Raw genomic sequence first — 23,966 nt, forward strand, 5'->3', positions numbered from 1 at the left:
CCCATTGAAACATAATTAACTTTAATTTTGTCACAACAGATGTGGTTCCAAAATTTATTGTTGAACACTAGGACCATGGTACTGTTTAGCTCTTTATCAAGTCGTTGGAACATAATTATTAGTCTTTAACATATTTGGGAACTATTTGGTGCACACCATGTACTATTAGGGGGTTTATTGTAATTACAGTGGGGGCAGATCCGGACTTATAGCATTAGTGTCTTAATTTAAGTGATTATAATTGTTGGCAACAGTTAAATTAATTATAGGAATTCAGTCTTGATAATGTGCAGTTCCCAAAGCTATTAGATAATAGTACTGTGCCAGCGATACAGACACCGACCTCTTTTTAAGCAGGGAACCAATCCTCTTGATTAATGGCTGAAGTGAAAAACCAAAACTAGCCATGATAATGAAATGAGACCAATATCATTTTTTGGTTGTTGTTGTCTTTTTAGAAAGGTGCCCTCATCAAAACTTACCCTAATCTTTAGCTGAAAAAGGTGTAATTTAGCCAAAAAAATTAAAGGAGAAAATTAAAATAAAATAATAAAGCTAAAGAGAAAAAATCACACACATATGCAGCATAGCCAGCAAGCATATGATGACTTGGAGCAACATTGCTTTTTTACAAGACATGAACAGAAACTGAGCAGTTCATTGTCCCTCCCTTGGAGCTCATGTGAGAGAAAACAAATACTAACACTTCACTCTCACTCTCACTTTCTTTCTAAACACAATCTACGACACAGGCAAGGCATGCTTTCTCTCTCTCTCTCTCTTATGTTTCTTTCTCTTTCAAACAACTCATACTTTTTGTGTCTATTGTGCTTTTGTAGTTATTGGACCAGTTCTTGTTGTGTTGTGTTTTTTTTCTGCTTTTACATTGTACTTTTGTTTTGTTGGGTTCTTTTAGAATTGTAAGTACTCTTTGAGGGTCATGTCTGAGTCTTCTTTAAAGAAGGGTTTTTGGTGTTTTCTTCTTTGCTTCTTGTAGATTCATAAGAGACTTTGAGCTCAAGAGTTTTGAAGGGTATGATTGCCTCTACTTACAGTTTGTTGGGTTTTTCTTTGAAATCACTTCTGTAAGATCTAGTGGGGTATGCCCATTTTCTCTAGCAATTTGTTTTTTGCCACTTTTTGTTGGCTTAGAGTGCAAGTGAAAATAAAAAAGTTGTTTGTTTTAATAATTGTATATGGCCTTTATCCCTGTCACTTTACTCATTTTTCCTGTGTGTATAGAGATCACGAGATTCCTTGTTGGTTTAAGGGTTTTGGTTTTATGAGATCACTGCCAGGTTTTTTTTCAAGTTTTTCTAACATTAAAGTTTAAAGTCGTTGATGGGGTGCATGCTTTTCCAAATGAAGGTTATTTCTAACGTTAAGATCACTATTCTACTGCTTCAAGATGAGAAGATTTGGAGATTATTTGTTTCATAATTCTTTTTTTTCTTTCTCCCCTCCTCTCTCTTACATGAACAAATCAGTTTTGCTTGTATGTGATTCTGAGATTTTGGTTTTGTTGTTGACAATGTATTTGCTTGATCATTAAGATCTTAATTGAAGCCTCATTACTGATTTTTTTCTGTTCTTCTTTTCTTTATTTTTTCTTTTGTACGAGGACACGGACTGTTTTTCTTCAAGTATTTTAGAAACACTGTCTTTTTGGTGGTTTATAGGATATGGTCAAATAAGCACGAGACTATAGCATGGGGCGACTTGGTTTGCAATGAATCAATTTTATATTGATTGTTATTATGCATGATTTATATTTTTCACTACAAATCTGCTACTGTATATATGTAGTCAAGCACATCCCAATTAATGAGGCATATCTTGATCCTACTTGGTAATATTAATTAGGAAATTAATTTTCCCCTGGCTTAGTGAAGATGCTGATTCTCTGTTTAGCTGGTATGTCAAACCTATGTTTATATGACTCGCATTTCTTGCAGGACTGTAAATGTATCAATGGGACTAGAGATGGATTCGGACTTAGAGAAGAACTGCACATTAGGTCTGAGTCCTAACACTGTTCTTCCATCTCCTCGACAATGTCCAAACATTGAAAAGAGATATCCAAAAGGAAAACCAGGTCATAAAGATGATTTATTGAGGGCAAAGGAGGCATTTACTGAAATCAGCTTTCGTCGCTACCGCAGTGCTTCTTGTAAGAACATTCAGTCTAGACCTGTTGGGCCAGAAGGTAATGCTGAGCTGAAGCGAGGTTCCATATACCAAAGCTCCAAAGAGGTAAGGAAAATGAAAAAAACAGGTTCTGTCGAGGGAAGGAGAAAAATTGAATTATCGCGTAGTAGTGACAGCTCTTTTTCCTTCAGAATTGTCGATTCCCTTTGTAACTCAGAAGAGGAAAGCTCACAAGAAAGAAATCCAGTGATGTCCGGTGGCTCAAACTTGAAATCAGCATCCATTACCAAACCATGCTTAGAAACATGCTCATCAGATGACTTCATTGAAATCTGTCTAAGTTCAAACAAGAGAGGAAAACAGTCTGTGGAAACTGTAGGGACAGATAGCAAGAGGGACATTAGTTTTGGATGTGAACCTGTTGTCAGTGCTTTAGATGACGGTAATGACCTTGTTGGAAAAGACACAGTTAGCAATCTGCATAAGTCACACTCTCCTAAGGTCGAAGTGCCTCATTCACCCTCTTCATCAGAAAGTGATTGGTTCTCCAAAGCCAGCTCAAGGGCCAGATTTAGCCCAATTAGAAAGATGTTTGATCCATTCATGAAATCAAAGTCTCTGAGAAGTCCTTTGGGTTATGTAGCAGAAGCTGATAATGTCAAAACTATTGGGATGGAAAATATGAGAAGAAATAGGACATTTAGAAAATCTTTGTTACATGACTTCTCGCATTCACCTCAGAATTCAGAATTGGATTCCCAGTTTATCAAGAAAGATAGCATTCAGTCACCAGTGGCAAGCTCACCAGTTCACCTACATGGTTGTCTGAAGGTGGGAGTAAAACAGGGGGTACCATTTTTTGAGTTCTCAATGAATCAACCAGAAGATGTTTTTCTTGCGAAAACATGGAAGGCAGATAATGCTTTCAATTGGGTGTATACCTTTCACTCTATTGGCAATAGAAAGAAGAGCAATGCCAGTATATGGGGGTTGAGTGATAGTAGCAAAGATTCTTCAATTGTTGCGCAGATGCAAGTTTCCTGTTGTTTGTGCTCAGAAATTAAAGATGGTGGGGTTCTTGACAACTCCATGGTTACAGAGTTTGTTTTGTATGATATTGCACATGCAAGACAACATGTTTCTGTCCTAGGATCCTCTGGGTTTGATAAAACCTCTACTTGTTCTAGTCCAGGCTTGGCTGTGGGATGTTATGAATCAGATGATGGCTTTAATTTGGTGAAGCTTAGAGATCACTTAAATCTTGCTTCTGACAGTGATGAATTTGAATTGCCAAGTAGATCAACTCCACGGCTACTTGCTGATTTGCATCGGAACCTTGAAATTGCAGCCATAGTTATTCAAGTACCATTTAAGAAGAGAGAGAGCTTAAAATACAGAAGAGGGGATAAAATAGGTGATGTGAGGCATTTGAACGTACTCAATGTCTCTACGGTTGAGGAAAGTAAAAGCAACATACAAGATAGCAGGAGTCAAGAAAAAGTGAAGGTGGTTATTCCAACTGGAAACCATGGCATACCTAGTTCTGAGACCCAGGGTCCTTCATCACTACTGGATAGGTGGAGGATGGGTGGAGGCTGTGATTGTGGTGGCTGGGACATGGCCTGTCCCCTTGTAGTTTTTGGCAATCCCAGTATAAATTGTTCTGAAGATCAACCCCTGGTGGACAGTGAGCGGCCTTTTGAACTGTTTCTTCAGGTAAGGTTTTAGTTCTATGCCAAAGAAAATTTCTCACAAACATAGCTCATGATGAAAATTTCACCATCAGATTATTGGATAAGGATCATGTTAATATCTTTTAAAAGAAATGGCTTAGGATGCTGACTCCATATGAGAGGATTTGATCTTGGAGATTCTGCTCTGTCTGCAGCTTGTGGTCTGGATAGGGCTCTATTTCTATAACTGCTCAGTGTTATGACTGTGTTTGAATGAACTACAAAATATGCATGTATACCCTATGTCTAGGAGTCTTTTATCAGGGTTCTAGAAAGCTGATGGAAATGATTTCACCCCCTTTTTTCTGTTATATCTTTAAAGTTGAAACACTCATCTATCAAGATGGTTTGATTTGTTGCTCAGATGCTTATGTGAATAAGATATGGAATTTACCTTGACATTTATAATTAGAAAGCATTCTGCTTCTCAGAGATACTTTGATTAATGCTCATTTTGTAGATATGATTAAGTTCTCCCTTGACTAACTTAATTTTAATATTTGTGTAGGGTGCCAAAGAGATTACACCAGCATTGACCATGACAGCCATTGAGGGAGGGTATGCAGTTGATTTCCATGCAAAGTTATCCACATTACAAGCATTTTCCATTTGTGTTGCTATATTGCATGGTACAGAAACTTCCGCTGGTGCTGGGGAGGCACAAAGCAAACATTTGTCCCACTGCAATTCACTAAAAGTGCTTATTGAGGAGGAAGTGAAATTCTTAATAGAATCGGTCACGGGGGAGGAGAAGAAAGTCAGCAAGAAGGTGGAAGCAATCCCACCATCTTATGTAATTAACCCTCCGTTCTCTCCAATTGCTCGCGTTTAGACTTGAAACAACTGGCTTGTTGAATTTAAAATGGCCTCCCCGTAGAACCTGTTGTGGTTTTTGGAGTGGCTGTCGCTGAAAGCAAGTGAAGGGGTGGAAATGTTAGCTCTAAAAATGGAGAAGGGTCCAACATTCAGCCATTTCAATCGAGGGTTACTGTACAGGGATATCTATATTCAATGGCACAGATCCACATCTTACTCGGTAAATCTGAAATGCCTGTCTTGAATACTGTCAAATGGGTTTACAGATTGATTGATGTGCGAGTTTCTGCCACAAACTCGCGCAAGCATTTCTTCACTGCACTATTGATTCATTCTTCACTTCTATAAGTAGAATTAGAATAGAAACACCATACTGTCCATATCGTAACTTGATAGCAGGGGGAAAGTAGTCATGTAGCTATTGAGACTTCTGGAGATAGAAATTTTCTCTCATTTTACTTGTATTATATTGAGGCTATGGAGGCTATGAGGGTAGTAGTAAATCGTAGAACATTTTGCCTGAAAGCTCCCTTCTAGTCTTTTACCATGTTTGGAGCCAAAGTAATTTAAAAGAGAAAAGCATTGTTCACAAAAAGTTGTGTATCCTTCATAATAATAACCTACTTTTATGCTTATTTTGTTCTCATATTCCTTCAAGTTGCTCACCAGTTCCTCTAATCTTTTATCCTATCTATCCTTTTATCTTTAACTATTTCCCATTTTCAATAATTCAGTACTTCTGCCAACTGTGAGATATCCACGCTGTGTTCTCAGATTGTTTGTTGACTCGTCTGCCAGATTTAACTGTTGCACTCACAGGACATGTAAAAACTTTGTGGTGACCACTGCGCGGTACTTCTCAGGAGTCAGAACCAACTCTGTCAGTCTGTCTGCAGTGCAGACTTCATCGTGTTGGAATCACCATGACTCATTCCAGTATATTCAAGCACCGAATGAATGGCCCCAAGATTGCTGATGTACCCAGTTCCATTATCATGTTGTAAATGCCAGTGAAGCTGTGCATTCATCAAAGCTCCATAGATTCACTTCAAAGGAAAAATGTTCCCATGCGGAAATGGACTTTTTGTCTTTTTCTCCCACCTCATTGAAAGTGAATGATTGGAGTTATTTAAAGACTGAAGACTAGTGCTGCTGAGAATACATGCATACATCATGACACTGAAAATCCTTATTGTTTTGAGTCCTTTCCCTCCTGAATACAGTGCAGGATTACAATCTAAAGGTTATAATTAGTGCAACCATATTTAATGGCCATGATTCAATGGCACCTATGGGAGGTCATTACAAAAGATCCCAATGTTCGAGAATGGAGGAACGTGGGAACGTGTAAGCCTTAGCAAAATAAATGAGACGCCATTGCCGGGGATCAAACCCGGGTCACCGGCGTGACAGGCGGGAATACTTAGCACTATACAACAGCGACTAGATTGAGAGGGTCTCAATTTTTCTTTTATACAAACAGAATTTTTTGAAACCGACATAGAGATCAATAAAATCGTATTCAACTCTCTTTTGGATTGCTACAGGTATTTAAGCATATTGATCACACAAACAAGATATCATAAAATTAGGGCAACGACTGGCGTAAATCATTGCAACTGCTTTGAGCATTTGTAAACAAAGTTAATATCCCCCTCACCTACAACTTTCCATAATAACTCCATTATAAATATGTAACGCCAAAGCAAATAAATTGTTTGATTGATGATTATAAATTATATGTTGCCTCATATTACAAAGATGTGGAACATTAATGATACAAATATTAGCCATCCACCAGCAGTGACGCTCATTACTGTCTCAAAACATGGCAGTAATAACTGGCCTGCTTGCACCAGCCATTCCTGATACATTGTATTTTCCAACATCTTCTATTAGCACAAAGAATCTTAACCTGTATGGCAAGATGACAATCTTTGTCAGTTTATTTTTCAGGCTTTGCCTTAAGTCAATTAGTTTTTGCATCACCTCAAAAAGGTCTCTTGTATTAGCCAAAACACTTTTCCACATGCTCTTATGCTTGTGTCATCATCAGCTTGTTAACAATGCCTCCATGATAATTAGGAATGAAAACCGTGCAACCCTGATGCTGATGGTGATGTTCTCGGCATTGGTGTTGATGCTGATGGTAATGGCGATGGTAATTGTGATGGAGAATTATCTTGGTTTTCCATGTGCTGTTTCTGAATTATAAACTGCGGCACCTCCAAAGAGAATAACTGCTTGAAAAACTCATATGATGCAAAGAAGAGTGCCCCTTGAGACACATACATAACCAACCTAGGAATCAATCCCCTGGCCGACATTTTAAGAAACAAAATTATCATCTCATACATGCAGCAACTGGATGCAGGACTCTAGTAGGGTAATTGAAAAATAGCAGTTGGACCAGTCTGTAAAAGCTACACTGAATAAGAAGTAACTAAAATTACAAAGTCAGCTATCAAGCAATCTTGACTCACAAATGAGTATGTGCTTATCCCACATACATATAAATGGAAATCGAATTTTGTTATAAACTGACATAACTTAATAATAGTGAAAATGTATTGACTTAGAGGGTTACCTATAGAGCCCTTTCAAACCTTCTTGTGCCCTTATATCTTGAAGGGCATGATACACACTATTGTATTGGCTCGAAGATCCAGGTATCTGCATGACAACCTTCACGTAAGAAACACAAATAATCCAGTAAACTATAACGAACACATAAGGAACAGGAATATCTAGTACAATGACATAGCTACAAGCGTTTTGGTAGGATATAAAAATATTAATTGTATAAATTGCCCAAAAGACCAAAACTTAAGCAAATACTTCAGTGTTTCTGAGCACACTATAAGGTTTTGGCCAGAGAAAGATTACATCATATAAAAATCTATGCGCTTTAAATTTATGTCAAAGATTGAAAGTGTCCTCTTCAGTAAAATTTGAGACCCAAATAAATGTTCTTGCAATCATAGAACTATATAATAAAAATTGGAAAAGACAGCCTTTAAGCCTGCACTTAAAGAGTATTTGGCCAAGTTTTGCAAAGAACCAAATGCAGGGGCTATAATGAAATAATACATAGAGATTGTACACCTGTGTCTGTAATCTTGTCTTCACCACATCAAAGGGAGTTGTGAACAAAGCAGCAGTTGAACCAGCTAGCCCACCACAAACTAGCTGCAGAATAAGAAGATCATATCATCACCTCCGATGTAAGTGCAATTTCAGAAGACAGAAACCAAAAATGCTAAGATTGAACTGCCAAAATATCAAGGTTATCTTAAAAAAGAAGGATCCAAGAAGACAAACTGTCTGCAGAGTGTTTGGTTGAGCAGAGGACTGCAATGATGTCAACATGACTTGCTTCAAGCTTTCATATGTGTAGAACTGCACATATAGGCAATGATAGCCTCAGAAATCAAATGTTAAAGGAATTACTGGATATTAAAGAGAAGAGAGGTAGGAAGGGTGGTGGAGGGAAAGAACCAAGAATTGAAAACAAAATTGTACTTTGTGGAGTTATATCTATGTTATGTTAACTTGTTAAGCAAGGTCCTTTTCACTCTCTTGGAACTTCCAACATTCTACTACTTGAAGAGCCATTTTTTAGCTAGCCATGAATGTTACATGGAACAGAACACAATTAACCGAAACATGTAAAGAGACCTAACCTTGATGATTGAGTGTGGAACATTCCTGCAGAGTACAGCCCCCCACCCAGTGTAGAGTGAAGGCAAACCCCCCTTCTTCACAATTCCAACCAAGGCATTCCTGCAGAAATAGATTATGAGTATTATGGAGAGAAGAATATTGAACCACACCAGAAGAAAAATTGATAGCAATCACACAGAATGAGAAGAACTTGTTTAATGAAAATATAATTGAACAGAAAAGAAACATAAACATGTTAAACATATTGATCTTCTGATCTTGACAAAGGTAGTACCAGGAACTTGGAGGTATACCAGCAGTTTTGATAGTGCACACCAACTTGCATCTGCTGCTTTACACGCTCACTAGGGGTAAAAATAAAAGAAGTAGCAATGCTTGCACAACCGCCAGCCATGCAATGAGCTAAAGAATGATACTCCTGCAAAAAAGGAAAAAAAAAAAGGTGATCTAATGTAGCACTTAGAGAGTTACCCTGTTATATCTCCCCCCCTATTTTCCAAATTAAAAAACAACAGCTGTAAGATGCAGGGACAGAAATAAACACAGTTGCAATTTGGTGCGTGTCACTATGCGTTAGGATCCACACCAAATCACATTAAAAGATTCAAGCTACCTTAGGAAAAAGAGGAAGCAAAGCCCCTTTAACTGATTCATAAGAGAAAGTATAAAGGGCAGATATTGGAGCTGAAGATGCAATATTGCTAGCAATGCCGCGATATAGTCCAGTTAAACCTGTAAATATCACATCAATTAATATGCAGAAAGCAAGCAGGGCAAGTCTAATTCACAATAAAAATGAGCAGATCAGTCTCAATCACCTCCAATTTTATACAAAGGATATACCTCTTTCAGAAATTATTGATCTTCCAATAAAACAGATTGACTTCTGCTCTGCACGACAAGATTGAATGACCGTCTTAACTGTATCAACAGGATGTAGACAAAGACTGACAAATATTCCAGCAAAAGCCCCTGCAAAAGCATGCTCTTGCTTAGCAAGAGCAAATTGGGGTTTTTCACTTGCTGTTGAGTGACTTTCCATTCTACTGTCATCCTCAGTGGAAAACGGTTCAGGTTGTTTTCTTTCATTTTTAAGGCACTCATTACCATCACTAAGATGTTGGCACTCTTTGTATGTACTACTACAGGAAGCTAAAACATTTATATGATAATCTGCACAAAGATTAGAATCCGGTGTCCTTGAAACACTACAATTTGCCTTGGTTTCTTGAACAGAAGTGAGGAAATAATCTGAGCGCAGAGAGGTGGTTCTTCTTGTATCCATAACCAATTTCGCATCATGCAATATGGATGAATCTATAGATTTGATACAATGAGAATAAGGTTCAGCATTTTCAGTGGGCAAGTTATCTGTCGGATTAGTTCTATCTGCTGAAATGCAGCCTCCTGAATCACTACTTGTACCACCCACATCGCAATATTTACCCAATTTCTTGTTCTCAGTCTGGACATTTACATAATACTTAAGTCCACCAGGAATCATCTCCCTCATCCATTTGTATACATTTCCAAATTCATATGAGAATCCAACAGCTGAAAGCCCCTTTGCTTTCCAAGACTTATTAGACAAGTCAGTACCACAGCACAGAAGCCCCTGGTAAAATGAACACTTAGGATTTTTGTTACAAAAATCAAACATGGACATCTTCTTGGTTATTTTGACAAACTTAAAGTTTGGCTTCATAGCAGGTGGGAGTTGGCTAGCTGTCCCCAAATCAACACAAAAGTACTTACTATCAGCTGAAATAGATCCTGTGCCATTTTCCTCCCTCCCCAGATTGACCAATATATCCTCTTTCTGAGAAACAAAATGGTTTCTATCCAGATTTGCCTGCTGTTGAAAAATAGTAAGACGGCTGGCACAGTTCCATATCTGGTTTAAAGACGAGATGAGCTCAGCTGTGCTCAGTATTTCGGGTTCCTTGGTTTCAGATTTTGTTCTACTTTTCCTATTTTTATCAGGGAGAGAAGGGGCATATTCTTCAGGAACAAGCTTACCAACCTCAAAGAAAGCCCCCTCATCTGCTCTCCACCTGTATTTGATTGAAGGTTGATCACTTCTACATGGATTTTTAGAGGCAGGCATTTTCTCAAACTCTTTCAAGAATTCCTCGAAAAAGCAGATATCACAACATTATCTCGCATAAAGGGAAACTGCAGCATAGAATTAAGAAAACACGTCATTGAACATAAACTAACAACAGGCACAGAACCCTTTTTAAATTCTGACAAAGATATAAGCAAACAAGTGAAAACCAACAAGAAAGTAGAAAGGACAGTCAAACACAAACATCTACAGCCAACAGACTAATGTCAACTGCTAATAAACTTTAATCTTGCCTATTCAACTAAACAGTCTTAACAGATTCTTTAACCAAAAAATCTAAACAATGGGCAAAAAGTAATTTTTTATAACAATTTCAATCAAAAATATTCATAACATTAAGAGAAAACAGTACACATGAAATTCCCAGAATAAAGAAGAAAATGAAATAAAAACAAACTTACAAGATAATTGGTCCCATTTTTTATTATAGGTAAATTGAGCAAAAAAGGCGCTCCAATATCAAATTACTCAAGAAGCTGATTAACAATACAACATCCCTGGATGATAAGAAAATTAAAAGAAAATCAAATTTCAAACTCTAAAAAGGTTTTAAAGAGAGAGAGATGCAAAGTCTGCAGAGGGTTAGACCTCAAAGAATTTGGTTGATTACGAGGGAGACGGAGAGACTTGTGAATGCCGAGAATCATTTTCTCGAGAAAATTGATTGGGCGGAATGTTTGTTTCCTGAGAAAATTAGGGTTTAAGGCGGGTCTTAGCCGGGCTTATATGGAGATTTTGAACGGGAAAATAAATTCAAAATAACGTGTTCCCTTCCCTTCCCGTTCCATACCAGAATCCCCGTGCTAGATGGGCCTGTGGCCCACAATGAAATTGCTTGAAATATCCAGTGCGGACGGATTGTATATATGGGACTTTAACCACACGTGGAGAACGATAAATCCCATGGCCGTGAGGTGAGAATGGTAAATGGCATGAGCTTGTCTCAACATAAAAAAGAAAAAAATTGAAATCAAATTCAAGTGCATATTGACATGAATTCGTGGAGTAAATTCATTAACACAAGCTCAAATTTTAATTTTGAGGTGAATTTGTAATTATGGGTATACTTTTTTGTGAATTTGTAGTTATGGGTACTCTTAATCCTTTGAATTTTGTTTTGTTGCTCCATTACATTGTATGTTTAGCTCAATTATTCAGAATTTTATAAAATAAAAACAAATTTATTATTTTATTTGCTATTCATCATGTAAAATAAATTTTATTATTGAGGATATTTATTTTATCATGTAGAATAACATGATATTTCTACGCATTACATCAAGGCAAACTTGCTCCTTAACAACAATTTGGATTTTTCGGTATGCATTCGCAAAAACCATTAGCACAGACGTTAAAATTAGATCGACACTGCGTCGCGCAATCATCGTTGGTTCTGCATTCAAACTGTTTTTGTTGAGCTTCAATTAATGGCGCATTTGAGAACAGTAGACTTGCCAGCAAAACTTGATTAACCATTTTCTGAAAAAGAAAATAATCTTTCTTGTCCATATAAAAAAAAAAAACCAAATGAAAGCAAAAGGGTGGTAAAAACAGTTACTTTGAAAGTCTCCATATTGTCTACTACCAGAGGAATGGGAACTTTGTGCTGAACTATTGTAATTGTTGTGGCTGTTATATAAGAATTTCATAAGTATAACTAGGATGAGTGAAAGGTTAAAAAAATCTAAAAAAAAAACATCTAAATTAATTCTAAATCTTCTTTCAATAATAATTTTTGAAACTTTCCAAAATACTCAACATAAACGTTTCATTGGCAGATTCTTATTGAAACCATGTGCATACTTTTGAAACCACGTGCACATGCATATTGTTAGATGGACTTTACCTAAATTTTGTGATAAATGGAATAACTAATTAGTAATTAGTTTGATAAATACAAATAATTTTGAAATGCAAATTATGAAAATTTTTAAAACCCTTATAGGTTTCTTCTGTTAGATTTGTTCTAAGTCAAATTAAAAAAAAAATCATCAAAAGTTAATAAATTTGGGTTAAAAAGACAAGTTTAATGGGTGAAGTATGATTTGCAAAAGTTTTTTGTGTTTTTCTTCTTAGGTTTAATCTTAGGATAAGATTTTTAAACTTGTTCTTTAATGGTAAAATTTTTATACTTTACAAACAAAGATTAGAAAAATAACTAATTAATTAGCTGATAACTACAAATTTTGAAATTTCGTTAAAATCGTTACTCAAATTTCTTCTTTAAGATTTGATCTAAGAAAATAAATATAAAATCTTGTCTGAGCCCGGGTTCGAACCGGGGACCTCTAGTGTGTGAGACTAGCGTGATAACCAACTACACCACCCAGACGTTGATGGTTTTCTCAAAAGTCTTATTTATTCTTGCTAATATGATTCTCATAGTCATTTTCATACTATATTGGGCAACCTCCATCGCAGGATAACGCACAAAATATCACTAGGAAACTACACTAATATAATGCCGAAAGAAGTAAAAATATTCTTACACCTTAGGAATACAGTTTCAAACCAATAACTTGACGAGTTTTTAAGTATCGGCAATAAATTGGGAGCCGCTTTCTTCCCAAACAATATGGTATTAGCGTTTATGCATGGATAATACTTGCAATTTGTTTCAATCTCTAAAACTAAATTGTATAGTTCAAATGCAATATCAGTTAAATCATTCTTAGTTATTTTATAAGCAATCAATGAGGTTGTTCCTCCCTTCCCTTCCCCTCTGCACCCACTCCATACCTTTTACAGCATATCTGGAGACATAATCTGATGGGTTTTGTGGGGGGAGACAATATTATAGATAGTCAATATAATGAGAACCCGAATGATAGGGCCGATGTGGCCCTCGAGAATGTATGTTACAAGTGAACAGTTCTCTATTACCCCTTCCAATAAGGTAAATGGAAGCGAGGAACAACCTACAGGCAATAAGCATATTTAAGCTGTAAACATAATTACAAACTAGACCGAGTCAGATTTCTTCTACCATCTAACATACATATACATTATATATCTTAATACATATACATATACATATATGCATACATATACATATACATATATATATATATATATATATTATATATTTATATATATTATATTCAAATCACTGCCATCGTTTTGAGGGCTTTGTTGAAGAACTGGCAGTGGCGACAGCAGTAATTTTCCTCGCACCTGATATACATTTTGAGAAAAAGAAAGGGTGAGGACAAGAAATAAAATTTAAGAAACAGATAGAGAAGGGTCCAGTCAGACAGGGTATTTGGATAAAATTATACGACAAATCAGCAAAATAAGCCCTGGCAGTAGTGCTAGCAGCGCAGTGGAGAGCTACTTAGCTAGTTTAGCTTTAAAAATGAATAAAACAGATAATAGAATATGTAAAAATTACGTACTTGATGAAGCCTTTGAGGAGCTCCTGGACATTGACAATCGAACAGGTTTTGTTTGCACTACTTTTTGAGGCAGCTTTGGAAGCTTAGATGGGGCAATGGACCTAATTTCAAGCAACAAATGAACCAGCCAGAAAAATAAAAAAATGTTCTAGATCCTGCTTCACCAACAGAAGCTTCAAGCCCAAGCAATATGTATTACGCACAATAATTCTACACATACTTAAGCTAACAATTTATATACAATCATGAATTTAGAGAGCAGGGGGAAAGAAAAGGATGGTTTAGCAAGTGATAAAATATTGCAATGATTCTTGTGGTTATCAATACTGCTCACTATAGCAACTATTAGCAAGTAACTTTAATTTCTCGTTTCATAAAAATAGGAACTTGTTCCTACTACTCGATCCAGAAACAATATCCTATAGAAAATGATAAACCAAGGAGTTGAAAGACACTCACTTCTCAATATTGTCAGGTTTTTCAGCTTTGTCTGCTTTCTCAACTTTCTCCACTTTATCAGAAGGTTTTGAAACTTCTGGGAAAAGAGTGAACTCTACAACACTACAAATTGAGCCATCAGTTTCTGTACCACCCATTGATAGTCCACCATCAGATATATCACTTAATCTCTCCTCTGAATCTGCATCTCCAAAGCCCAAGAGTTCAATATCATCAGCAAAATTCTGATCCAAATCTTTTCCTGCAAGGTTTGTCTGCACAGAAGATTCATTGTGAAGCTTTGAGTCATCCATTGTCCGATGAGAGCCAGCTTCAGAATGCTTATCGCTGTTAACTGAGAAATTGTCCACATCAAAAGCTGCTTTCTCAAAATTTCCCAAGCTTTGCCGTCTTGACAGGCTCCGGCTTTCTCGAGGAGTCCCAATGGAGTGTCCCCTAGGAGAGGAAGATCCATACCTCAGTGAGCTCATACCATGCTTATTACCATTGCCATTACCCTTAAGTAGCTGCAAACGCTCAATCTCCACATCTTTCTTTGTGATGGCTTCCTTGAGGAATGCAACCTTCAAGATCAACAGAAGATCAGAAAATGAAATGGCAGATTAAATGATCTAAAAAGGTTAAAATCTTCTTCAAGAATCTTGAGCGTCCTCCAGAAACAGACAGAAAAAGCAAGAATTTCCCCCTCCTAACCAAAGCTACTATATCTTATCTAGAGCTTAGGAAATAGGAGAAACCCTAAAGTGTCTCTACAAACCAACAGAGAATCAGTCTTTGTAAACAAGCAGGTTCATGCACACTGTTTGGCTAGAATCAAGACTGACAAAAGCTAGCAATGCAAACTAGAATATGCTGCTGCAAGGATGCTGGTTGACAGGCTCATTAGTGAAAGTGAGATTTTCATTGTCTAACTTTGGACTGTAACTCATGGTTTGTCCATTCCCATGGAAATAACCAAGGTAGTAACAATTGCTACTCAGTTTCAACAGCTATGCTACATTAATTTTTGGAAAAGGGAAAATGAGGAGAGGAAGAGAAAAGAAGAAGACCTGTTCCATAAGTTCTCTAATATCTCTCCCTTCTCTGTTAGTCCGTGCAGCACCTAACTCAACACCAGAAACCCTCTCGGCAAACTTCAAGGTACTTATGGTTTCAGAGTATGATTCTACATCAGGATTAAGCTGCACAAACATAAGGGTTTTTGCCTGACCACCTACAATTTGATATTAGAAGAAAAGGACAATTAATCAGTAAGAGAAAATAAAACTATATAACATATGTAGAATATTATTGGGCATAATGATGCTGTGAAATCACAATAGCAAAATTAAAATCTGAAATCTGAAAGGTACCCAAAGAACTCTGGAGAACTTGAGTTAGTTTGCTATTTCTATAAGGGACATGAGCATTCTTTTGTGCCAGAGCAAAGATTACATCTCCAAGAGCTGACAGAGATTTGTTTATATGTTGTGCCTCCCTAAGCCTGTCTCCAGTTGCTTCTGAACGATCTACCCGTTCACTGCCAGCAAGATCCACCAAATGTAAACTACCACGCAAAACAGCATTAGTTTTTAAGTCTGTGCCTCGAACATGAACGGTGAGAACACTGCACATAATAATTTACTGAAACCCATTAGGAAGAGAACTCCAAGTAACAAGTTATATACAAAGGTAATATGTGAAAATATAACCTGTGGGATCTGCTACTCCTCTCATTTAGGGCTGTAGCACCTACAGCCCTATTCATTAACCCAATATTCATCAATTCCAAAACATCAGTGGTTGATTTAACAGAATGCATGCTTGCTTCAGGGACAGCTAACCCATTTGGTTGGGTGGTGCTCCAAATCCCAAGTGTGTGCAAGTCAAAGGAAACAAAGAACATATTTAACAGCAGGAAGAGAGTGAAAATGAGTAAAGTGTAACTATTTCTGACCAAATACATAAAAATTAAGAAATGAGGATTGCAAATTTATAAACAAGTAGGGTAACATAAAGATCAACCATGAGTAAGAAACAACAATGATAAAAGATAATTTATGGAGCCAAATTTCAGATCAGAACTGAGAAACACAAGAAGAAACCGTAATCCAAAAGATTAAAATAAAGGATATCTTCTATGAGAACTGTCACCAACAAGCAGATCACGAACTTGTTCATTGTATATCTCAACCATTTGAACACCAACTTCATATATAGTGGAGCTTTTCCTGCTTTGAGAGATTTGGAAAAGATCATTCAGTGCTCTATAATTGACTCCCCAATCTTCTTTAGAAGACACGTTGGGTCCACTCTGGAAAATGAAAATTAAAATGCATCAGATATAGCCTACAAGTTTAAAATAAGCTACAAACGATAAATGGAAAAATATGAATAAGTAGCTCACCATTGTATAAGTTTTTCCTGAGCCTGTTTGACCATACGCAAATATGCAAACATTGTATCCGTCAAGAACAGATCGAATCAATGGTTGGGTGTCTAAAAATACCTCCTCTGCAAACATATCACATTGAAAAATGTTCATATATAAGCAGCAATCATGAATGTCGTGACAAACTATGTAGCAATTAAATTAATAGATGAATTTGATTATCAACAATGGAAAAAGGTTTATGAAATTTCAAACCTTGGGTAGCTGCTGGACTGAAAACCTTGTTAAACTTGAAGAGCCTATGAGTGTCCTTTCCTTGCTTCGATGGATTTGAAACAACCAATTCACCATTCTCACCAATATATTCTATTGTTGTTTGTTTCTTGCTTTGCCCTGGAAGGAATGGTCTTATCCTACAATATACTCTAATGTTTCCTACAGAGAAAATAAGAAATATGCATCAGCTACTTGGATACAAAAGCTAAAGAAACTAAGATTATACAATGTACCTTTCAAATCCTGAACCTCATTGTACAATCTTCGATTTTCAGCAAGAACAGAATGATAATTTTCTGCAGCATCTACTAGTCCTTTGAGCTTTATTCCTACTCAAGAAAAAAGGGTATACACAGTGAGAAATTGCCCAATTTAATAAGAAAATGATATCGAGATGGCAGACCAAGCCAAACAAACAAAACAAACAGCAAGAATAACCACACAACCTAAGTAATTAAGTTCCTCTGAGTAGCTCTTTTTTGTCTTCAGAACTTCACGTTTGATGGACTTAGAAGCTTCCCTCAATTCCTAAACAGGGTAAAACCTCATGTTATAGGACTATGCATCGATACCACATTATAGGAACGTGGCAAACACAACAAACCTTTAAAGCCACAAATTGTTGATCAATGAAACTCTGATAAGTGCACTCCTTATGTGCCCATATCTTTTGTTTAGATTCAGAAAATGACTGAAGCTGATCCACTTCTTTCCTAGAATCTCTTAAAAGACACTCAAGTTCTTTCAACTTCTTTTCTAATTCAACTTTAGCATCCTCAACCTGGGCATCCAATTGTAGACAATGCCATTCATGCATCTTTTTGCTGCTTTCTAGTTCCTCTCTCAGCCTAGAAATCTCAATGTCATTCTGAATCTTCTCCTTCTTAAGCTGAAGCACATCCTGCTCTTCAACTTTTCCCTTCTCCTCCAATTTACTCTTTTCAATCTGCAATTCTCAAGAAACATAGGAAGCAATCATTTAAGACTGTCAAGGGACAAAATAGGGCTTTTGATAAAAGAAGAAACAAATCCTTGCAAAGCACCACAAAGTGACATGCTATCAAGACTGTGAATGGGAAAAATGTTTTCTAGTCAGATAGATTGTCCATGTCAATCTTAGCTTAATTTCACCAAACAAGAGGGATCAGATCAACTTCACTATACTCTAATGCTGGAGCTCCTTATCAAGCTAACATAAAGGATCACAGCTCAGTACAAGTGTTTAGAAAAAAGCCACGCTCTCTCAAGTTTACAGTTCTGTCAAACCCCCCCCATCCCCTAATTAATAACAAGTACTAGTAAATTAAAAAATAAGAAACAAGAAATGAAATCCAAAACTAGATCAATGTCTTCTGAGTGACAGTATGATTGGATGAGATTACTTGGAACTTTGGACACTCAAAAAGTATCTGATTAGAGAACTTTAGTTATAACTGTCTTCAAGAAAACTCTAGCTTTTGTATAGGTAATTAGGCCAGCTGGTCTCAAAGATTAAATCCACCTTTATCTGGTGTCTCTGTTCATTCTTCTGTTACTTTTGACATCAATAGACATGAAACAGGGACCTGATTTTTTTTTTGTACATTTAAAATCATCCCCTTAATTTTTCTTCTGAAACTAAATCGCTTTTTCTTCACAAGAAAAATTCACCTCTCAAGTTCTTTTGTATCAACACTTCACTATTATTCACTAATGGAATTTCACACATGATATAAATTGAAATAACATACAAAAACAACACATATATCCTTGTTGCCCTTTAAACAATAGCAAATACAAATTCAAACAATTAGATGCAGTTGAGTTTCAGATGTAAGTATGAAGCAAATACCGTCAGACATCAAATCCACAAGACAATATGTCAATGGAAGTCTCAGGAAAATAAAGGCACAGAATTAGAATAAGAAATTAATATTGAAAGTCAGCAATTAATTAAGTATAAGGGGAAAGAATAAGACTTGCACCTTTAAATGCTGTAATTGGCTTATAATAACCTACAGGAAGCAAAACAGGTTCAGGATTATATCAGCGGGGAAAACGCTTAAAAAGCTAAGGCACACACCCTAATCAATTTGTCAAGTACCTCATTTTCCTCCACAGTTCCCTTTGCTAAGGTCTCAAGTGCTCTTATCCTTGATTGGTACTTTTCCTCACGGGCCCTATAAACATTGTTTTGCTGCAGGAGTCCAAGAATATAATATTAATTATTCATGCAAAGCACATAAGAAATTATTCTCTTAGAGAGAAAAAAGTCCCAAAGCAATTTACATTTTTTAAGTTTTCTGCCCGGGTTGAAACTCGCCATTCTATCTCTTGCACAATCGTTCTCAACAGGCATGCCACACGCTGAGCAAAAAGATAATAATAGAAAAATCACAAATAAAAGTTACTAGAAAGAAATACAATATGGAAGATACACAAGGACCAGTATAGAAATAAAGACACAACAATGAAAATATCCACGTATGCTAAGGAAATAAAGCATGTGTATGTACTCTGACTGCCATACATGAGGTATGTCTCCCTTCTTTCTTTCAATACTTTCATCCATAATCCTGTACAGTATACTGAACAGTGATTGAGTTGACGCATTCTGCGCAAAAGAAAATGGCTGAGGATACATTGAACTAAGAGTTGCTATGGAAAATCTGATAACAAAATGGGGTTCACTAATACATATAGGCATGCAGTGAAGGAGTTCAGGGCCTTACTTCTAAACTGCTAGATTTCATTAATTCCAAAATTGTTGCATCAGAAAGATCAGCATAACATCCTTGCTTCAATTGGATGCTTTCAATTTCACCTGAAAGATTCCATCTCTTCCTTGAAGGATTTTGGACATTATCAGCCTCCCCGTTAAAATTGAAACATGCCCTAAGTGTCTTAAGGCACTCTAATACTGGCATCGTTTGGCCCTGCACAGTGTCCCAAATTATTAACAAAATGTAGAAAGAAACATAAGAATTTATAAATGTTCACAACCAAGCCCAGCCAACATTCTGGCCAAAAAAGAAAACTAAGATAGTTCATCATACACCTTAAACCAGATAGAGGTTTAATTCCATGATAAAAGAATCAGACTCATCTGAAACAAAAAAAAAAATGCGTTCCAACCAAGAACCAATACAAAATTGAGATCAAAGGGTTTGTAGTACGAAGTTTACATGCCTACACATTCATACTTTTCACTGAGATTGATGAATAAGTAAATATAATAGTACCACAGTTCACTTTTGTTAGGAATATACCAAAACTATACATCCAAAATGGAGCCAATCTTAGCTTGCTCCTCACACACAAGCTAAGATCAATGTCTAGGCAAAATGTTTACAATCTCATTATCAATGAGTAGGCAAAATGTTTTCAGTTTTAACCAACCTTACATGTCTACCACACTGCAATAGAACATTGATTACAGAAAAACTACATTCAAGTCAATTAATACCTGCTCTAGGTCAGACAATTCAAAGCTGGGCAACCCCATTTCATCCATAGCAATCAGAAACCTCTTAACATTTACAGGACCACCTTCGGAACTACCATCCTGAAGTTGGAGAAAAAACATGCTCAAATAGTGAAGTCCAATGCCCAGAACAAGATGCAAAGATGTACGATTAACTCTAAAAGAGGAAAGTGAACTAAATAGAAGACAAACATATCAACAAAAGAGAGATCAAACCATTTCAATGGAACCAGGACGCAGCTTGTTCAAAATGGTACAAAAAATAGCTCCATCAGTCAAACACCCTCTCAACTCCTCTTCTGTTGCATCCAGTGGCAACCTTAATTCAGGAAGCATGCCATTTAACCACTCCACCAAAGAAGACAGCCAGTCACCTAGCAAAATTAAAGCTCAGAGTTAATAAATGGAAGATGAGTAAAATATTGAAAGAGCTATAAGGTGTGATTACTTACCACTAATCACGCTTTCAAAACTTTCCATGTCTTCAATATCTACATAATGAGTTCCATTCAAGCCATTAACTGTACCGTTTTCCCTCATCTGCCTTTTTAACTGGATGTTCAAGCTGACTTCTCTGAAATCTTATCTTTCTGATAACATAGGACTCAGTCCTACAAGGGGAACAATAACATTTATCTTTGTGAAAAAGTAATGTATTGCATTACTAATCTATTTACGGCTAAATGCAGAAAGTAAAGGCACAAATTTTGCACAACTACTTTGGAACTTGAAATAATGCCACATGAGAATCGAAGTTACAACATAGTTTGCTCGCATTAAGAGGGAGGCTAAGAGAATGAAAAAGTATTACTCATTTCGAATGTCAAGCCTTTTTTTGTCACGGAAAGTGACGGAAAATGGAAGAGTGAAAAATTTTAAAAAGATAAAAGAACAGATATTCTTATCTTATTTTACACGTCATCTAAATAAAGTAAACTTAATAAAATCACTCTGCTAAACAGAAACTAAGAGTGTTTAATTCTAGAAAAAAACAAGAAAATTTAAAAAAAAAGAACAGAAACTCAGAGTTACATTCTTCACTGCTTTCTCAGCAACCAAACAATCATAATTCAAAACGTCATGCTGCATTACCGATTCTCATTGTAATTTCTTACCTAATAAATCTAAAAAGCTGTGAAACACTGAACTGAAAGCTATTGAAATCCATTCAGATCCAAACAAAACATTAAATTCAACAGAAAAGCAACATGTACGAACAACAGGTAGGGTAAAATCACGAACCTGAGGAATCTAACAGGAGACTAGATCAAGATCTCGAAGATCCAACAAATGTCTAACACATTTCATAACTCGGGAAAAAAAAAGATATTCGAGTGTTTCAGGTACAACAACATAAAGATTAGAAACCAAACAGAGATTATACGAAAAAAAAAATCGAAGCAGATCCGTTCGAGAAATCGAGCGATTTCGAAATCTCGAACCGCCCGATATTTCTTTTTTGCCTTCTCTTACCCGTAGAGAAAAGAATGGCAAGTGAAGGTAATGTTTTTGTTGCGTTGGAAAATGGAAAATGAAAAATGGGAAACGAGTGAAATGACCGTACAAGGGCGTTTGGTAACGTTTTTTTGTTTTGCCTTTTGGTTTTGGGTTTGTTTATATTTTTTTGAAAAAATCAAAAAAGTTATAACGGAGCCTTTTTTAAATTTGTTGTTTTGTTTAATTTTGGATTTGGGCCCAGAGATTTTGGAGTAAACTTCCCGCCTTCGTGCTTTTGGTTTTTTGCTCTTGTCGTTTTATTTTCTTTATTTTATTTTATTTTTTTGGATTTGAATTATTATAGAAACAAACAGAATAACGGACTCCACGGGGAAGTGGGAACGGTGTCGTTGAGATCGTTTCATGACAGTTCACTTCAATGACACGTCATTCTGTTCACTTGCTGATGCTCTTAGGACAGTTGAACTCCTCGAAATATTCTTTTTTCTAAATATTCCCGATAATAATTAATTTATTGATTATTATAAATATAAATTGTGTTTATATTTTATAAAAAATAGTGTTAATATAGATTCATTGGAATATCGTGAGAGCCTCTAATTCTCTGACAAATCAAATAATGAAACCCAAACAAAAATATCCTGAAACTTAAATTAATTTTGAAGCATCATCTGCCACGTCATAAAATATAGTATTTGAAATTATAATTATACTAAAAAATAAGAATGCAGTGTGACCAACGTGTGTTGTTGGTTAAGAAATAGAAAAAGAAGTAGGAAGCCATTGGTAGTAAACAACAAATTAAGTTGGAAAAATAAAAAGGCCGGCTTGTCCGTGCCCAACCGCCAATTGGCCCACCATTTATTATGTTTTCTTCACTTCGCCATTACCTTCCATCTGAAAACATGATTTCATGTCACATTCTATGTGCCAACGACTACACAACTTATAACTTTAGAGTTCCGACACTTTCCTAGGTACAAAGTTTATGCATTGATTAAAACTCCAAGATTTTTCTTTTTTAAATTGTAACAGTAATACAATCTTGTTTTCTACCATGCAACAGCTCTCTTAGAAAAGGACATCGTTCTTTTGTAATAATAATAATAATAATAATAATAATAATAGTAGTTTGTGGGGGATACGTTAGGGTGTTGGAGGGCAGAGTCACTGTGTGAGAAAAGTCAAATCAACCAAAAGGAAAAGATAGAAGAAGATCGATAAATATAATGAGTCAAGCATCTTTTCAAGAGAAAGGTTTTGCCTAACCTTTATGTTAGCACTAGCATTTAGTTATGAAGTTTGGGTTTCGCCTGATATTATTGGTCAGAAAAAATGTAGCCTGCTCCTACCTTTTTAACTAAGGTAAAGTATCAGTGTCCAGGGTATCATGATAAAACCTAGCTAGAAAGAAGTACAAACATGGAAACCAACTGTAAAGAAAGTATAAAATTAACCACAACCTGCAAAGCTATAAAACAAGAGAAAAAGGGTGCAAACAATCAATCATACCTGCAATATTGGAACAAAAACTGTTAAGGCAGATTGTCTGATTGAGGATATATTCTTCCAAATTCTCTGCTATTCTACTCCCTTCATTTAGAATTGCAAATTATATATATTTGCACAGCTGCAGAATAAAAATTGCTGGTGATTTGGAGAAAATGGAACCCGTTGAATAGTGATGATAGAGGTTTATAAAGGCAAGTGAGATGGAGTTGGTAAGAGGGAAACTGACACGGTATAGCTTTTATGGGCATCAGAGGAGATCAAGGTTAATTAGTTCTTGTTACTCATGCCATGTGATGGTCATGTACAACTCCAAAGAACAAGGTTCCGAGAATAAAGGTATGCACACACACACACATATATATATATATATATTCAATTGTTTAATGTATTTGAGGTAAGGGTCATGATGAATTAATCAAAATTTATATGATTCCTTATGGCTATATGACCTTTAATTATGACGAGGTTTACCACATTTAGATCCCAAATAGTTTCTTAGAAATTAAGTTTAGCTACAGCATAA

General features: G+C 36.1%; 3 protein-coding genes and 1 non-coding gene across 16 annotated transcripts; 1 reads left to right on the forward strand and 3 right to left on the reverse strand.

Annotated features, from left to right (window-relative positions):
• Positions 579-6,091, forward strand: LOC108661066. 9 transcript variants are annotated; one of them, XR_001926869.1, is made up of 4 exons: positions 579-752; positions 1,956-3,864; positions 4,390-4,917; positions 5,432-6,091. XR_001926869.1 is itself a non-coding variant. In XM_018116675.1 (3 exons), exons 1-3 carry the CDS (start codon positions 580-582, stop codon positions 4,711-4,713), a joined length of 2,406 nt encoding a protein of 801 aa, XP_017972164.1. In that variant the 5' UTR covers position 579; the 3' UTR covers positions 4,714-5,343. The 9 variants fall into 9 exon arrangements, 6 of the variants coding, with proteins under 6 accessions (XP_017972164.1, XP_017972166.1, XP_017972167.1 ...); XR_001926870.1 differs by having other exon boundaries at positions 5,496-6,091; XR_001926871.1 differs by having other exon boundaries at positions 5,472-5,494.
• On the reverse strand, positions 6,385-11,235 carry LOC18606523. 5 transcript variants are annotated; one of them, XR_001927268.1, is made up of 11 exons: positions 11,098-11,235; positions 10,911-11,006; positions 9,225-10,556; positions 8,995-9,113; positions 8,675-8,799; positions 8,381-8,480; positions 8,019-8,096; positions 7,803-7,886; positions 7,285-7,370; positions 6,687-7,013; positions 6,385-6,612 (listed from the first exon to the last, which is right to left on the reverse strand). XR_001927268.1 is itself a non-coding variant. In XM_018118427.1 (10 exons), the coding sequence occupies exons 3-10, from the start codon at positions 10,486-10,488 to the stop codon at positions 6,779-6,781; spliced, it is 2,091 nt and encodes a 696-aa protein (XP_017973916.1). In that variant the 5' UTR covers positions 10,489-10,556; positions 10,911-11,006; positions 11,098-11,235; the 3' UTR covers positions 6,385-6,778. The 5 variants fall into 5 exon arrangements, 4 of the variants coding, with proteins under 4 accessions (XP_017973916.1, XP_017973917.1, XP_017973919.1 ...); XM_018118427.1 differs by having other exon boundaries at positions 6,385-7,013; XM_018118430.1 differs by lacking the exon at positions 6,385-6,612 and having other exon boundaries at positions 6,825-7,120.
• Positions 12,768-12,841, reverse strand: TRNAV-CAC. Its single transcript has one exon. It is a non-coding gene; the product is annotated as a tRNA-Val (tRNA).
• LOC18606524 (kinesin-4) lies at positions 13,166-22,053 on the reverse strand. Its single transcript, XM_018118196.1, has 22 exons — positions 21,716-22,053; positions 20,926-21,084; positions 20,690-20,847; positions 20,456-20,554; positions 19,722-19,925; positions 19,520-19,603; positions 19,279-19,356; positions 19,094-19,186; positions 18,975-19,004; positions 17,615-17,956; positions 17,457-17,538; positions 17,244-17,339; positions 16,990-17,169; positions 16,750-16,856; positions 16,478-16,656; positions 16,055-16,219; positions 15,716-15,969; positions 15,413-15,576; positions 14,364-14,926; positions 13,905-14,005; positions 13,597-13,683; positions 13,166-13,514 (listed from the first exon to the last, which is right to left on the reverse strand). Exons 2-21 carry the CDS (start codon positions 21,011-21,013, stop codon positions 13,616-13,618), a joined length of 3,135 nt encoding a protein of 1,044 aa, XP_017973685.1. The 5' UTR covers positions 21,014-21,084; positions 21,716-22,053; the 3' UTR covers positions 13,166-13,514; positions 13,597-13,615.

Source organism: Theobroma cacao, chromosome 3 (genome assembly GCF_000208745.1).
Source record: "Theobroma cacao cultivar B97-61/B2 chromosome 3, Criollo_cocoa_genome_V2, whole genome shotgun sequence".
NCBI classification, from domain to species: domain Eukaryota; kingdom Viridiplantae; phylum Streptophyta; class Magnoliopsida; order Malvales; family Malvaceae; genus Theobroma; species Theobroma cacao.

Coding starts and splice junctions, on each gene's coding strand:
- LOC108661066 (XM_018116675.1), top strand. CDS start 580: ATGCAGCATAGCCAGCAAGCATATGATGACTTGGAGCAACATTGCTTT. Junction 753..1,955: donor AAACACAATCTACGACACAG/GCAAGGCATGCT, acceptor CATTTCTTGCAG/GACTGTAAATGTATCAATGG. Junction 3,865..4,389: donor CTTTTGAACTGTTTCTTCAG/GTAAGGTTTTAG, acceptor ATATTTGTGTAG/GGTGCCAAAGAGATTACACC.
- LOC18606523 (XM_018118428.1), bottom strand. CDS start 10,488: ATGCCTGCCTCTAAAAATCCATGTAGAAGTGATCAACCTTCAATCAAA. Junction 9,114..9,224: donor ATCAATAATTTCTGAAAGAG/GTATATCCTTTG, acceptor TGATATTTACAG/GTTTAACTGGACTATATCGC. Junction 7,371..7,802: donor AGACAAGATTACAGACACAG/GTGTACAATCTC, acceptor GTTGTCATGCAG/ATACCTGGATCTTCGAGCCA.
- LOC18606524 (XM_018118196.1), bottom strand. CDS start 21,013: ATGAGGGAAAACGGTACAGTTAATGGCTTGAATGGAACTCATTATGTA. Junction 20,848..20,925: donor TTTTGAAAGCGTGATTAGTG/GTAAGTAATCAC, acceptor TAATTTTGCTAG/GTGACTGGCTGTCTTCTTTG. Junction 19,187..19,278: donor GGGCAGAAAACTTAAAAAAT/GTAAATTGCTTT, acceptor GGACTCCTGCAG/CAAAACAATGTTTATAGGGC.